Consider the following 14941-nt stretch of genomic DNA (forward strand, 5'->3'; position numbering starts at 1 on the left):
TGTTTTCAGCCGCCCAGTCAGACTGAAGGAAGTGAGATTAGGCTGGACTGGTCTACCGCCACATCCTAGTGTTTTAGCAGAACGGACTCATCCATACTGTAGACTGTATTGCTCCGCATCAGTCATCATGAGGAGATCTCTGTTCAAACTGAGCCGGGAAATAGTTCCCTCCGTGGGGCAGGGAGAGAGAAGAACCCCTCTGGGCCCTGGTACGCTACGACAGCTCCACTCCTGCTCTGCCCTGGTGTATAGACAGCATGGGCATCATCATGACACGGTCAGGTAAGGGACCACGCCTTAACTTACATAGTTGAGAGGCAGGGCTTGTTAAAACATATCTCATAGAACACCTGTCCGTTCGTGATGATTAGAGTTAAAGGTGTTCTTCAAAACTCGTAATGTTCAATGAACGGTGTGGCCACTAGAGTGTGCTATTTCCCTGGTTTGAAATATTTCTGACCTGCTACCTAATGGGCACTGTTAACACAAAGAAAACAGATGAACATCAATGTGGATGGGCATTTCTGAGTTAAATGCTGGTCTTTCACCCTGTGATAGAATGGAAGAGATGTCTCTAGCAGCCCTGGGCCAGCACAGCGTCAGACTGAGGATGCTAGCAGCACCTGTCAATCCAGCTGATATAAACATGTTACAAGGTACTGTACCAGCCGTACAGCCAGCGTCCTTTATAAGATTTGATAGCATTTTAAAACTAGTTTCATTGTAAATGCTTCAAAATGTTTTGACCTTCAAGCATTTGTAACAAATATATGATAATTCATAACTCAACCTCAACAGTACTTTACCTTAAAGGGATAGTTAACCTAAATTACATATTGATTTCCATATCCCTACGATGTCAAATGCTTTCAGTTATATTTACCTGGCACAGTTTCACATTTCAGCATTTATTTTTTGACCAATATCAAATTTTTTTATGAATAATTTCCAAATGATTCTAATGTATCTCAGATTGTGAAGCTCATTAAAGTCACATAAATGATTTGATCTTAATGCTTATTCATTGGTAATACAGAACTTAAAGCCAGCTGGAGAGTGAATTAACTGTAAAATCACAAGCTAGCTGATGATCTTACATTTTGTTCTTATCTCTGTTAGACTTACTTGGTAAGGATACCAATGTGAAATGTCATACTTTAGGTGGACTCTAACCCTAGAAACATGTCCATGCCCTGGTAAAACCCTGTCCATGTTAATCCTAACCCTAGCATCATTCAACTCTAACTCTAGTCTGAACTCTAACCCTATAGCTCCAAACCTAACCATAATCCTTGCATTGTAACTCGCAGGCACATACCCAATCCTTCCCAGGCTTCCTGCTGTAGGAGGAAATGAGGGACTGGGGGAGGTGATTGAGGTTGGTACTGCGGTCACCTCTCTGAGACCGGGAGACTGGGCTATACCCTGGGATGCCGGCTTTGGTGAGGAAAACAATTATTTAAGCTTGCTATTGTGTTTTTCTACGTGAACTGACTTTGCTGCTGAGAAACTACTAGGGAAATGATGTAACAGATATGATTGTCTTACCTTGCTACCTTAAGAAGAATGCACTCACTGAGTCTCCCTGGACAACTAAGTGTAAACATAAACTGTGGGATTCAGAGCCTGAAGGCTGAAAGACGTAGTTTGAGAATGTATACCACAGGTACGACATTCCATACATTTTACTGTTCTACTTGGATTGTTAACAGGTTTATAATAGCAATGAGGCATCTCTGCTTTTTGTGGTATATTGCCGATACACCACGGCTAAGTGCTGAGCCCGGGTACTACAGGACGCAAGACTGGGGAAACAGCTTTTAGCCATACTACACTCACCTAAAGGATTATTAGGAACACCTGTTCAATTTCTCAATAATGCAATTATCTAATCAACCAATCACATGGCAGTTGCTTCAATGCATTTAGGGGTGTGGTCCTGGTCAAGACAATCTCCTGAATTCCAAACTGAATGTCAGAATGGGAAAGAAAAACATCCAGTATGCGGCAGTCCTGTGGGCGGAAATGCCTTGTTGATGCTAGAGGTCAGAGGAGAATGGGCCGACTGATTCAAGCTGATAGAAGAGCAACTTTGACTGAAATAACCACTAGTTACAACCGAGGTATGCAGCAAAGCATTTTTGAAGCCACAACACGCACAACCTTGAGGCGGATGGGCTACAACAGCAGAAGACCCCACAGGGTACCACTCATCTCCACTACAAATAGGAAAAAGAGGCTATAATTTGCACAAGCTCACCAAAATTGGACAGTTGAAGACTGGAAGAATGTTGCCTGGTCTGATGAGTCTCGATTTCTGTTGAGACATTCAGATGGTAGAGTCAGAATTTGGCGTAAACAGAGTGAGAACATGGATCCATCATGCCTTGTTACCACTGTGCAGGCTGGTGGTGGTGGTGTAATGGTGTGGGGGATGTTTTCCTGGCACACTTTAGGCCCCTTAGTGCCAATTGGGCATCGTTTAAATGCCACGGCCTACCTGAGCATTGTTTCTGACCATGTCCATCCCTTTATGACCACCATGTACCCATCCTCTGATGGCTACTTCCAGCAGGATAATGCACCATGTCACAAAGCTCGAATCATTTCAAATTGGTTTCTTGAACATGACAATGAGTTCACTGTACTGAAATGGCCCCCACAGTCACCAGATCTCAACCCAATAGAGCATCTTTGGGATGTGGTGGAACGGGAGCTTCGTGCCCTGGATGTGCATCCCACAAATCTCCATCAACTGCAAGATGCCATCCTATCAATATGGGCCAACATTTCTAAAGAATGCTTTCAGCACGTTGTTGAATCAATGCCACGTAGAATTAAGGCAGTTCTGAAGGCGAAAGGGGGTCAAACACAGTATTAGTATGGTGTTCCTAATAATCCTTTAGGTGAGTGTATATTGGCCATAAATCACACCCCCCTGGGTCCGACTACTTAAATCTAATATGACAGTGGGGGCGGAACTGTTCCACTGTTTGTAACATTGGTGGCTGTGCCGTGTGACGTGGCTGTGTTGAAGGCACGTGGAGGACAGAAGCGGTGTGCGAGGCGGGTGACCTTCTCCGCATCCCCCGGGACATGCCTCTGTTGGGGGCTGCCACCATTGGGGTGAACCCCTGCACAGCCTACAGGATGCTGCATGACTTCGTCACACTCACACCAGGTAGACAGTAGTCACAGCTGGAGAAGCAGGCAGCCAGCTAAACATTATCTCCCTGGGATAATATAAATCGGTGTCTCTCGGTGAAAAGCTGCCGTTACCGGGGAGGGGAATATTCTGCCATATATCAGCAGCTGAAGCCAGTCAGTCACAGTCAGTTACTTCATTTGTGGTCTGCAGGGGCCACTGTGATACAGAACGGAGCCAACAGTGCCGTAGGTCAGGCTGTCATTCAAATAGCCGCTGCCTTGGGGGTGAAGACGATCAACGTCATCAGAGACAGGTGAGGCATGCCGTCAAGTACAGACCCGGAAACAAAACGGTGTTACAACTCCGAACGGAGGGGGGGCGCGGCTGATTTGTCGTATGTTCTCCCAGACCTTATCGGCGAGAGTTAGAGGAGGAACTGAAATCGATGGGAGCTGATCTTGTTATTACCGAGGAAGAGCTGCAAGGTTTGAGTCTGGAGAATGTAATTCAGGTGAGGGTTCCATGAAATGTATGATAAAATAAGAGGATTTTTATTCAGGATATTAAAGGCAGTAATACTACTGTATTTCAGGGCCTCCAAAAGCCTGTCCTGGGGTTGAATTGTGTAGGAGGACAGAGTGGTGGACTGGTTCTCTCCAGTCTATGGTAGGTTGTGTCACAAGGAGGGTTCATTTAGTTTTTGTCATGTATTGGCCAATATCTAGAGGATAATGCCTGCATGAATCCTGCCTGTAATCCACCGTGTTCATGTTGGGTTTCAAAGGACTGACTTGATTCTCCGTGAAAGCTAATCCTTCGATTTTAATGCTCTCACAGTGAAGGTGGGACGCTGGTCACATATGGTGGGATGGCCAAAAAGCCTCTCCACATTCCAGCAGTGAGTTCCCATGTTCTAGATAATCTCATGATTGTCAAATTGTCCGGTAAATTGAACAATATGTAAGCGCGTGTTTCTTGGCTCCCCAACAGAAAGCTCTTATCTTTCGGAACATCACACTGCAGGGATTCTGGATGACTCAGTGGAAAAGGAACAACAGTCAAGGTCAGTTTGGTGAAAAATATTTACCGTGACCTTGAAGTGAACGTTTGGGACATCTGAAATTAGATCGGAACCTTCCTTGTCTGACTGAGGGGTGTTGTTGGGTTTTTTGTGTCCCCTGCAGATATGAGTCGGTTGCAGGCCATGGTGACCTCTGTGTGTGGCCTGATGAAGTCCGGCCAACTCCGGTCACCTCAGTGTGTCCAGGTCCCCTTCCACAAGTATAGCCGGGCTCTCTACGCCACTACACAGTCCCACCAGAGGAAACATGTACTAATTATGTAGACACAAGAACAAAATACAGCCTACTCTGTCAACACAAGAACAAAATAAAGCCTACTCTGTCAACACAAGAACAAAATACAGCCTACTCTGTAGACACAAGAACAAAATACAGCCTACTCTGTCAACACAAGAACAAAATACAGCCTACTCTGTCAACACAAGAACAAAATACAGCCTACTCTGTCAACACAAGAACAAAATACAGCCTACTCTGTCAACACAAGAACAAAATACAGCCTACTCTGTAGACACAAGAACAAAATACAGCCTACTCTGTAGACACAAGAACAAAATACAGCCTACTCTGTAGACACAAGAACAAAATACAGCCTACTCTGTCAACACAAGAACAAAATACAGCCTACTCTGTAGACACAAGAACAAAATACAGCCTACTCCTGTGAAGAAGGGGATTCCTGTATATTGCACAAGACGAAACAAGCACATTAGATGCTAAATTGGAACAATAACGTATTTATTTACAAAACATTCGTTTTTTACAAAAAATATTTGGAACCATATTCACAGTATAACGCACAACACGAAGGATTGTGTAAACTTAGAAATATCCCACAGTTTAAGACATGTCATACAGTGCAGTCATCTAGAATTTTTACATTCTACATTTTTATGTTTGGACATATATTGCATTATTCAAAATGTTATTCTCAATTGAAAGTACCAAAAGTACCTTTTGAGAACACGTTCGTTATCACCAGGAACTGACCAGAAAAATGCAAACTAAGGAACCACATCTTGAGACCACATTGGTGCAACCAAATACATTAAAATAATTTCAGGAAGTAAACTGAAACGTGACCACAGGACCAAAGTGTTTAGAACAGGTGGTCTGAAAAACAAATGAAGCTAAGAAATTAAAACACAAACCAAACTCTTCTATCCTTTAGAATCTGTGCACATACTGTAAGTCTAGGAATTACCAGGGTCCTCACACCACAATATTATGAAGATACTCCGGTAGTGAGAAATACAGATCTTGATTTTGATCAGTCACAGGAAAATGTTTTTGATCAGTCATGGTTCACTATTTAATAATGCACAGACAACATGCAAGTTTAATAGCATAATAGCATACAAATGAAATTGCATGCTATAATAACACAATAACAATATAATCTAATGAATAATAAACCGGATGGTTTAAACCCTGAAATCTGATTGGCTAAAAGCCGTGGTACTTTATATATATTCACGCCTTATTTACTAATGTAATTACATAAGTAAATAATGAGGTTGGAAAGTTAAGTGAATGTGACTCCAGATGATAATGATGTTTGTTTCTTACATTAGGGCTGCTTTCCAAATAGTTAGTTTTGTGTTATTTCCTTGCCATGATGAAAATGTTTTTCACAATAATGGTTTCTCCCTGTACTGTATCTCATTCTGCATAACATGATCTCTTTGATTCTCATTACCTGTCTCATCCACTGTCCACTGTCATATTCTGTCAACATATGTTCTGCATGAAACAGACAGAAGTATGAAGGGATTATACAATGGAGGGACCCTAAAAATAAGTGCCTTTTAGCAAAATGGGGCGAAAACACCTTTTAGATTTAGTGCCTATCACTTCAACTCATACTAATACTTGATTTGACAGTGAATTTAAAGTAGCTTAGAGGAATTGTATTGTACTGTCATTCTGCAATATCAAGCACTGACTTCGCAAATTACAGACACTGCTGGACGGTATTTGGGTGAAACTGAGTGAGTCAATGAATATTACTTAAACAGAAGAATAGAACACCAGGGTTCATATCCTTTTGATTCCAGTCAATTCAGAATGAAAACCAAATTGGAATTTCAATGGCCTCCCAGGTGGAATGTCATAGCCAGGGGCGTCATAGCCTGGCGTCTTCCAGTCACCCGACCCACCAGAAATGATTTGTGGCGGTTTAGTTGTCTGCAAGTTTACCTTTTTGGAAAAGGCATCAGTGTGATAAGAAACAGCATGGCTAGTGGGACCAGTTCAAATGGAGGACATACGTCTGAATTTTCTCCCAAGACTGTTCTGTGTCTTTGAAATTAGGTAAGGTTATAACTATACATTAGAGACCATGAAATATTGGAAACATTTTATACAAAAACAATTAAGGATTTTTGCAGAATAAAAACAAAACTGTCTCTGTACTTCCCAAATGAACTGGAATTAAAATAGTCAACCCCAACCCATGAAGTTAGAGGAGGCACACATTACATTTATGAGGATTTACAAGAGAAGAATTAGCTACAGAGCAAAGCAAATTATGTTAGTGTTTAACTTAGAGCTTACATGTCTAGATTTGAATGTAAAAACATTGTCACTGTCTGACAAACATCTTCCCAACAGTTTTTATTTTCTTGGTTTTTGGCCATTTACTGAAATGATCATTACACTAAACCAAGTCCATAGTCCAGAACCTTGTCGGTACAGTTAGTTGCTCTTATCGTTATCATCAACAGAGTTTATTGTTCAGTGGCTCTCAGTCATAATTGACAAACTGGAAGTATAGACAGTTGGACATCCGTATCATGTATGTCAATCAGGCTTTATCCTATGCAGTGTAGTACCCAGAGATTGGACACATCACCAGGCATCAAAGAAGAGCCCTCATCTACCTGACCATGTTCGAAAACACCTGTTATACCTGTCCCTGGGCTCCAGTTTTCCACTGATCGCATTCCATGGTGAACAGTTAGCTGATGTTTCCTTTTTCCATCCATTCTCCTTTAAGACGGGGCTGGCTGGGTTAGAGCTGTCCGATGTTATCTGAGGACACACTTGATGAACCACTCAGCACTGGGGTTTAGCTCCAACAGGTCTTTCATATAGGTCTCCTCATCCAGGCAGCGCTCCTCTGTTCCGGAACAACACACAGCAGACAATTAGTCAGGGGCTAGCACTGCTGGGATTTGAACCATGTTTTTATAACACTTAGAATAAGGTGCAATACAAGGGATTTGTTCCCACATGGAGGATAGGTGAATTGCAGGAACTTTATGCCCAATTCAGAACAAATCTCCCCCTCTACAGTTCTATTCAGACTATTGGCTTTTTACTTTCAGTTTTTTTTTACAACTGTTAACATGGCATTTGATGTTTCAGAGCGGTAAAATAATTTCCTGCATCCATGACTGAACATTTTCTCGACCATTACTTAGCTAATTTCTTTCGTCACCATGCAATACTTACTGATGTTTCCTCCTATTTCATAAAGGCACAGATCCTCTCTTTTCACCGACAAAGAGCTGACAAACACACACAAAAGACACAGAGGGGATGAACACAAACCAGGGTAACGGATACAAGCACAATGTCAGCGCTGTGGCATGTAAGTTTAGCATAACAGAAGCGGGGCCACCAGAGGCAGGTAACCCGACTGTCCCTCGGCTAACCGGCAGCTGAGATTACGGCCCTGACTACCCACACACAGGGTGTCATGGGACGGCCTTCAGGCTGCATTCCCTGGTGTGACCGAGTGACTTCAGGGGTGTCGTTACAGGGCGTGCGGTCTCACCTGTCCTGGCTGAGGAAGCGCGTGAGGACATCACATGCCTGCAGGTCCTCAGTGAGCTGGACGGCCATGGACACTTTGGAGAACTGAGGGGCCTGGACCCTGATGAAGCCCTGAGAACTGCCACATGCCTGAGGAGAAATAACAGCCCCTGTCTCAGCTTGCCTCAGTCACTGTCTAACCTATTGGCTTGATGCTATTCATATGTGCTTTTGAACATCAATATTCTCTGAGGTAATTCAATTATATAATACAATGTGGAAATCCATATTATCCATTTGGCGTCCAACCTTATTGATTAGGGTTTTTTTCCCCCCAATGAAAACCCAGGGTGGCGATTTTACATATGTCCACTAGGTGTCACAGAGGAGCCATTCCGTCTTACCACGGTTGAACCAGGAAATGAAGGCATTTGAGTTGAGTCATTCACATATTCTCCCCTTGATTCATTCGGCAGCATGGGTGTTTCCTCGGCCATAACTGCTTTTCAGAGCAGCCACGGTGCCCATTGGAATACCATACACAGGTGCTAAGCAGACGCCCAGCTTTGTCTGCTGCTACTCTCACCTCTGTGGGGGCTTTCTCCGGTTTTTCATGTTTCTCGTATGCCATCTTCTTCAAAAGTTTCCTCATGGCGCGGTCTTTGCTCATTTTCTTCTGGTTCTCCGTGTTCTGTTTCCTGACTTGGTTCATTATAAATTTAGGAATCTGAAGAGGAAAACAAATTGTGATGAAATGAGTAATTGTACCAAAGATATGTAGCTTTTTCCAGTAGGCTTTGTTCGAAAAAAAACACTTCAGCATACCGTCCAGAGCAAGTTTTGGTATCTGATAAGCAGTCGGACAATGTTAGCGGTCTCTGTGGCCATTGAGAATTCCTGCTGCTTGCTGATCTTGTTACGGAAGCCTTTAAACATGAAGATGTTTGGAGCCATCACCACAGCAACATTGTTCAAGGTCATCTTGTTCTGCTCCTTGTGGTCTATGACCCTCTGAAAGAATTCCATCAGCGCCTGAAACCGCCACAAAGCACAATGTGTCCAACAGTCAATATGACACTACACTTTCTTGGCTAGAGGACTAAGAGTGAGTGTAGTTCTACCCACCTTCAGGGTGTCACGGCTGGACTCCGGAAGTAGCAGAACCAGCAAGTTGAGAGCCTGCAACTGTTGCTTCTTAGTAGGCAATTCTGTGAGTAAGGCAACCAAACAAATCAAAACCGTACAACGGATTAGATACTAATCCATGAATCAACATTACACAGAACTCAAACAAAATCAAGATACGACTCTGCGTCAGTGTGAGGAAGAGAGAGTGTGGTGTACAAGGAGAGGCTTGGTGCATAATGTATACAGGGGGACTGACTGAGCACTGCAATGAAGGCGCTGAGGTATTCCACAGTAAGCAGAGGGTGAGGTAGCTCCCTGATGAAGAGCTTGAGCAGGCTGGCTGCATCGTGCTGCTTCAGACTCTCCCAAGAGAACAGGCCCTCATAGAACTTCCCTTCCAACTCTTCACAAACCGTCTGCAGGAAAGGAAACATTTACAACACACATTGAGACCTTGGAACTATAAGGTTGTACCTGAGACGTCAGGGTGTGAGTGACATATGCATTTGTGTTTTTTAAAGCATGACATTTCTGTATGAACAAGCCCCGGTGTTTGAAGCTTCTATTACAATCATGGGTTGCCAAAGTGATCCACTTTTACTTTACATAACAAAATGTAACTTATTTTGATGGACCAAAGCACGAGCTATGAAAACATGTATAGACAATCTCAATAATGCAAAAAAACATGCAACTAATTGGATCAATGTCACCATTAAAAGGCACATCATGTTTACATGTCTAGTCCAAGAAGTTTTAAAGGCCAGATAAATAAAACTAAATTGTTTCCAAATGCAATACTTAGAAACTTTCGGAAATCCGTTTTGTCTGTTTGGTTCAATCACACATAAAACCATATTGTTCTGAAATGCAAATTCTTTCTGTTTCAATAGACATTTTTAGAAATGTAATGACCATTTCATAAGTATATAAAGACCACACCCTTCTTTCTAAAATCCCTGTGTTAACGTTCATTGCACAGTTGTCAAAGGATAGTTTACCAAAAAAAATGATGTCCTATAGAAAATGAGGAACACTGATGAAGTTTAACTCTGGATGTGTACAATAATAAATTATGTTGATCTCCAACATCCAAACATCTTGCTATTTCTCAATAAAATATGGCCATTTATTATTATTTCTCAAATTTTCCAAGGATGATGATGTACCGATATTGAGGCAAAGACAAAACCAGTAATGCCCATAACATTGGGCCTTAAACCTGCTCTAATGCACTTTTATTATCTTGTTTTAACCATAAAGAGCTTAAGTTAAGAACATTCTCCTGAAAATGTGGTAAAACAGTTCAAGATATTGCACTTGGGACAAAAAAGTTTTATCTGCATAACGTATAACTTTGGAATAATATGCCTATTTAGATATTAGCATGTTTTTTTGGGATGTCTTCCCCTTTTGTTACAAAATGCCTTACTGGGATTCCTCAAACTTAGAACAATCCTTGGCAGTGGGACATTTATATTGACAAATTTACATTGTTGCTTTAATTGAACAAAAGAATGAAATGGGAAATTCTAAGGGAAATCATGTTTTTATTATCAATATTATTCTATATTTGATTATTTGTATTTTATATTGGCTAGGGCACATTAAACAACGCTGCAAAAACAAGCCAAAATTGTTTTTATATAATTACATTTGGTGATTTGTAGTACATCCAAGTAATCTAATGTTTAAAATAAATTCAATCATCCCTTTGAATTAGACCTCATTGGGTTGTGAAGAACTATTCCGATATCTGTCTTTTGATGGTCAATAACAATGAATTATTCACAGCGAGAACCTTCTAGATCCAAGGTCTGAATATGTTAATACCCACACATACACAGTGTCATCACATGGTCATAAAGTCTGAAAGTCACATGACAGTGACTATAGTTCCCTTCCATTTGCCACATATTTATTTCCATAGAGCTTTGTTGTGCCGTTGCTACATCTGGCAAATACACGCCACACATTATATAGGCATTTTATAAATTTAGCAGCAACGACGAACAATGACCTTGACTCTTGTGGTTGCTCCCGGTATCCGTAGAAGACCCTCGGTTTCGAGACCCTCTTCCTCTATGCGTGAGATGATCTGGAAGATACGAGGTTTTAAGAGATGTCTACTTAAAGAGCAGGCATTCAGACATGCCGTCTGATTTTAGTGAACCAGGACCAGTGAATTGTGTTAGTGACAGACTGTGTGGCTCACCCTCTGCAGTATGAATGGTACCTTGGTCCCTGGCTGTCTCCTCTGGTCCTGTTCCAACAGGGTGACCAAAGGAACCCCGAACAGGCCCGACTCTAGATAAAAAACACAAAGATAATTTCATCAGAGCTTCCTGGGACAAAGTCAGAAGGATGGTCATATTTATTGTTCTATTCTAATGTTGCATGCTTGCAATTATAGTATACTGGCTAACCTTTGACCTTGAGTTTGACTGCTTTATGGGTCTTGAGGTCAATGCCTGCCGTGTCGAACAAAGCGGTCATCTCTATCAGTACCAAGCGGTGCACCTTCTTCATGTCCTGAGGGGACAGGTCTCCCACCTTGGTCAACCCAGTCTTGTCTCGGCTCAGTTTGAAGTTCTGGCACACACAGAGAAGGGAAGCAGACGATAAAGCAGGCAACTTAGAGAACCTGACATCATTTTGGTTGTACCTTGCTGTGACCACCAGGTGTCCCTAGAGCCAGAAACTCAAAAAAGCCAGCAGGTTAGAACAGTCAGAATTGCAAAATGTACAGTATTTTACCTCAAACACTCCACTCAGTGGTTTCATTGATAATAGGTGCAAACTCAATCATTAATTTGAAATAAATTCCACTGGGACACAAGCAGTGTGACTACATATTTCAGTATGAATACTGCAATGGCCTAGGCCAATATAAAACTATAATTTAGTCAATCATTTCTGACGTAGGCTCAGTAACAACATTTCACTCTGTAAACACTACAGGGGCAAAGATCCTGCTGCTGACAAAGGAAAAACATATACATCTTTCAAATCCTTTATCCCAAACCGGCCAATGGGAGCCTGCGATGTTGATGAACGGCACTTCCTGTTTTGGCATGTAAACTTTGCTCTGGCTGAATGGCCCAGTCAATATGTGTGGTGGTGTTAATGTGTTAATGTTTAAAGGGCACTCACAGGTAGCTTGTCGTCTGCTTCAGTCACAGCCTCGCCACTGCTCTTTGAACCCTCCTTGTAGCGTAGCGCCTGATCAGAGAAGGACACCTCTAGGTTGATGTCTGTCTCTGTTTCAGGCTGCACAGCGGGCTCCAGCGCCTGACCTGCGCGCACACATGCGAATGCGCACACACACACGCACACACACACAGTTACAATTGGTACATTCAAAACTAGCTCTAGAGCAACAACTGGAGAAAGACTTCAGTCAGCAGTGAAGTGGCTGGGGAGATTATGTGACCCACATCAGGCAGACAGCCCATCCACCCTCTGTAACCCACGTCAGGCAGACAGCCCATCCACCCTCTGTGACCCACGTCAGGCAGACAGCCCATCCACCCTCTGTAACCCACGTCAGGCAGACAGCCCATCCACCCTCTGTGACCCACATCAGGCAGACAGCCCATCCACCCTCTGTGACCCACGTCAGGCAGACAGCCCATCCACCCTCTGTAACCCACGTCAGGCAGACAGCCCATCCACCCTCTGTGACCCACATCAGGCAGACAGCCCATCCACCCTCTGTGACCCACGTCAGGCAGACAGCCCATCCACCCTCTGTAACCCACGTCAGGCAGACAGCCCATCCACCCTCTGTAACCCACGTCAGGCAGACAGCCCATCCACCCTCTGTGACCCACGTCAGGCAGACAGCCCATCCACCCTCTGTGACCCACGTCAGGCAGACAGCCCATCCACCCTCTGTGACCCACGTCAGGCAGACGTTCAAGTCCTTGGCACCAGGACACAGGCCTTCAGTTCCTCTCTGCAAGCCCCACTAATGGATGAAGCAGCCATGTAAATAATGGACAACAAGATTCCTAACAGCATTCACCTTAAGGTCAAGGGGGTGATAAAAAAAAGAATGTGTGTGTGTGTGTGTTTGTATGTGTGTGTGTGCGTGCGCATGTGTGCACGAATACTGCAGTTATCTTCTGAACTCAACAGCTCTTCCATAGAATTGGCACTTCTGCTTCCTGTGATCCTGACTCATCAGGAAAGTTATGGTATCCGGTACAACAACAAAAAATTTATGTATTCACTACTGTATGTTGCTTTGGACAGGAGTCTGCTGAATGATTTACAGTGGTTCTCCAACGTATTCGCCCCCACTGGACTTTCCCACATATAATGTTTTTACAACATTAAATCCTAATGGATGAAATTAGGGGATTTGCCTAAAGTATTCACCCATCTTTCCACATATTCTCAATGTATCGAGGTCTGGGCTTTGACTGGACTACTCCAAGACAATGGCCTTTTTAAATCACTCCAGCGTAGTTTTGGCTATATGTTTTGGGTCATTGTCTTGCTTGAAGATGAATCTCCTCCCTAGTCCCAGGTCTCTTGGATACTTAGCAGGATTTCTTCCAGGATTTCTCTGTTCTCTGTGTCCATTCCATGCCCTGATGCAGAGAACCATCCCCATAGCATGATGCTGCCACCACCTTGCTTCACAGTAGGGATGGTTTCCTCAAGATGATGTGCCGTGTTAGGCTTGCTTCAAACATCGCTCTTAGAGTTGAGGCCAAATAGCACTGTTTTGCTCTCATCCGACCATAGAACCATTTCCTTTAGGTCTTACAGTCTCCCACAGGCCTTAACATAAACTGTAGCTGAAATTTGCAACAATATCTTTTTGCCACTCTCCCAAAAAGACAGCTTTGGTGAAGCACCAGGGCTATTGTTGCGGTATTGCACATTGTCTCCCATCTCAGCCACAGAAAACTCCTTTAGAGTTGCCATAGGCCTCTTGGTGGCCTTCCTGACTTGTGCCCTTCTCACCCATTTCTTGTGGATGGATTGTTCTAGAGATATTCACTGCCTCTTCATTTCTTAATAATGGACTTTACTGTGCTTGGGAAGATATTAAATGCTTTGGAAATCTTAAATCCTACCCCTGACTGGTGCTTTTGAAGAATCTTATTCTGGATTTGCTTTGAACGTTCCGTTGTGTTAATGATGTACATTTGGTTAGGAATTGTACTAACCAGACCTCCCAAAGACAGGGGTATTTAACCTGAAATCATGTGAAACAGGACGACTGCACACAGAGGCACTCCATTCAACTCACTGTGTCATTCAGGTGTGTCATATCAAGTGGGTGAATACAAAAACAATATAAAAAATTAAAATGATATTTGTAATTCATTTACAAAAATTTGCTGATTTTATTTTTCACTTTTTTACCTTCACCAGTGGCATAAAACCCTAATAAGATCAATTCGGATTGTAACATAATGTGTAAAAAAAAGTCCCCAGGAGGGTTAATACTATTTACAGCCTCTGTAGATGCAAATGTGGAAAAACAGAACGACTAGCTGATTCTCATGGAAAAACGAAATCAGTTATGTTTTTCTACATGCACTGACCAACATGCCCAGACAGAGATTCAGTACTTGGTACATACCATCTTTTGTAATCTCTCTTTTTCTGTTTTCACTTCTCTCTGTAGAAACTGCTTCCTCCTCCTGCAAAACAAAAACAGGATCTCAAACAAGTATATAAATCAAACAAGTATATAATTACTGATATTGTAAAAAGCCAATAATGCTAATTACCAAATTATGAATGAGCTAACAAATATAACAAATATAATTACCATAAATACCCTGTAACCTATTACCTAACA

At 42.6% G+C, this 14941-nt stretch overlaps 2 protein-coding genes across 3 annotated transcripts in view; one reads left to right on the forward strand and one right to left on the reverse strand.

Moving 5' to 3' along the window:
* Positions 1-5274, forward strand: LOC105017915 (enoyl-[acyl-carrier-protein] reductase, mitochondrial). Its single transcript, XM_029114604.2, has 10 exons — positions 1-282; positions 559-656; positions 1311-1442; positions 3038-3181; positions 3359-3461; positions 3557-3659; positions 3741-3814; positions 3986-4046; positions 4139-4211; positions 4333-5274. Exons 1-10 carry the CDS (start codon positions 128-130, stop codon positions 4491-4493), a joined length of 1104 nt encoding a protein of 367 aa, XP_028970437.1. The 5' UTR covers positions 1-127; the 3' UTR covers positions 4494-5274.
* arhgap18 (Rho GTPase activating protein 18) overlaps positions 4952-14941 on the reverse strand; it is a 24627-nt gene continuing 14637 nt past the window's right edge. For both annotated transcript variants that reach the window (XM_013138678.4, XM_010882918.5), the window contains exons 4-15: positions 14720-14780; positions 12271-12413; positions 11544-11709; positions 11333-11424; positions 11138-11215; positions 9374-9533; positions 9115-9197; positions 8815-9021; positions 8576-8716; positions 8012-8139; positions 7687-7742; positions 4952-7351 (exon numbers count right to left, since the gene is read on the reverse strand). In XM_013138678.4, coding sequence (XP_012994132.1) covers positions 7260-7351; positions 7687-7742; positions 8012-8139; positions 8576-8716; positions 8815-9021; positions 9115-9197; positions 9374-9533; positions 11138-11215; positions 11333-11424; positions 11544-11709; positions 12271-12413; positions 14720-14780 — 1407 coding nt within the window. In that variant the 3' untranslated portion in view covers positions 4952-7259. The remainder of the gene's footprint in view (positions 7352-7686; positions 7743-8011; positions 8140-8575; positions 8717-8814; positions 9022-9114; positions 9198-9373; positions 9534-11137; positions 11216-11332; positions 11425-11543; positions 11710-12270; positions 12414-14719; positions 14781-14941) is intronic.

This window comes from Esox lucius, chromosome 18 (assembly GCF_011004845.1).
Source record: "Esox lucius isolate fEsoLuc1 chromosome 18, fEsoLuc1.pri, whole genome shotgun sequence".
Taxonomy (NCBI): domain Eukaryota; kingdom Metazoa; phylum Chordata; class Actinopteri; order Esociformes; family Esocidae; genus Esox; species Esox lucius.

What these genes read in the sequence shown, in the direction of transcription:
- LOC105017915 (XM_029114604.2), top strand. Translation starts at nt 128, where the DNA reads ATGAGGAGATCTCTGTTCAAACTGAGCCGGGAAATAGTTCCCTCCGTG. An exon ending in ATCAACGTCATCAGAGACAG is followed by an intron (nt 3,462 to 3,556) that starts GTGAGGCATGCC and finishes ATGTTCTCCCAG; the next exon opens with ACCTTATCGGCGAGAGTTAG. An exon ending in GTCTGGAGAATGTAATTCAG is followed by an intron (nt 3,660 to 3,740) that starts GTGAGGGTTCCA and finishes ACTGTATTTCAG; the next exon opens with GGCCTCCAAAAGCCTGTCCT.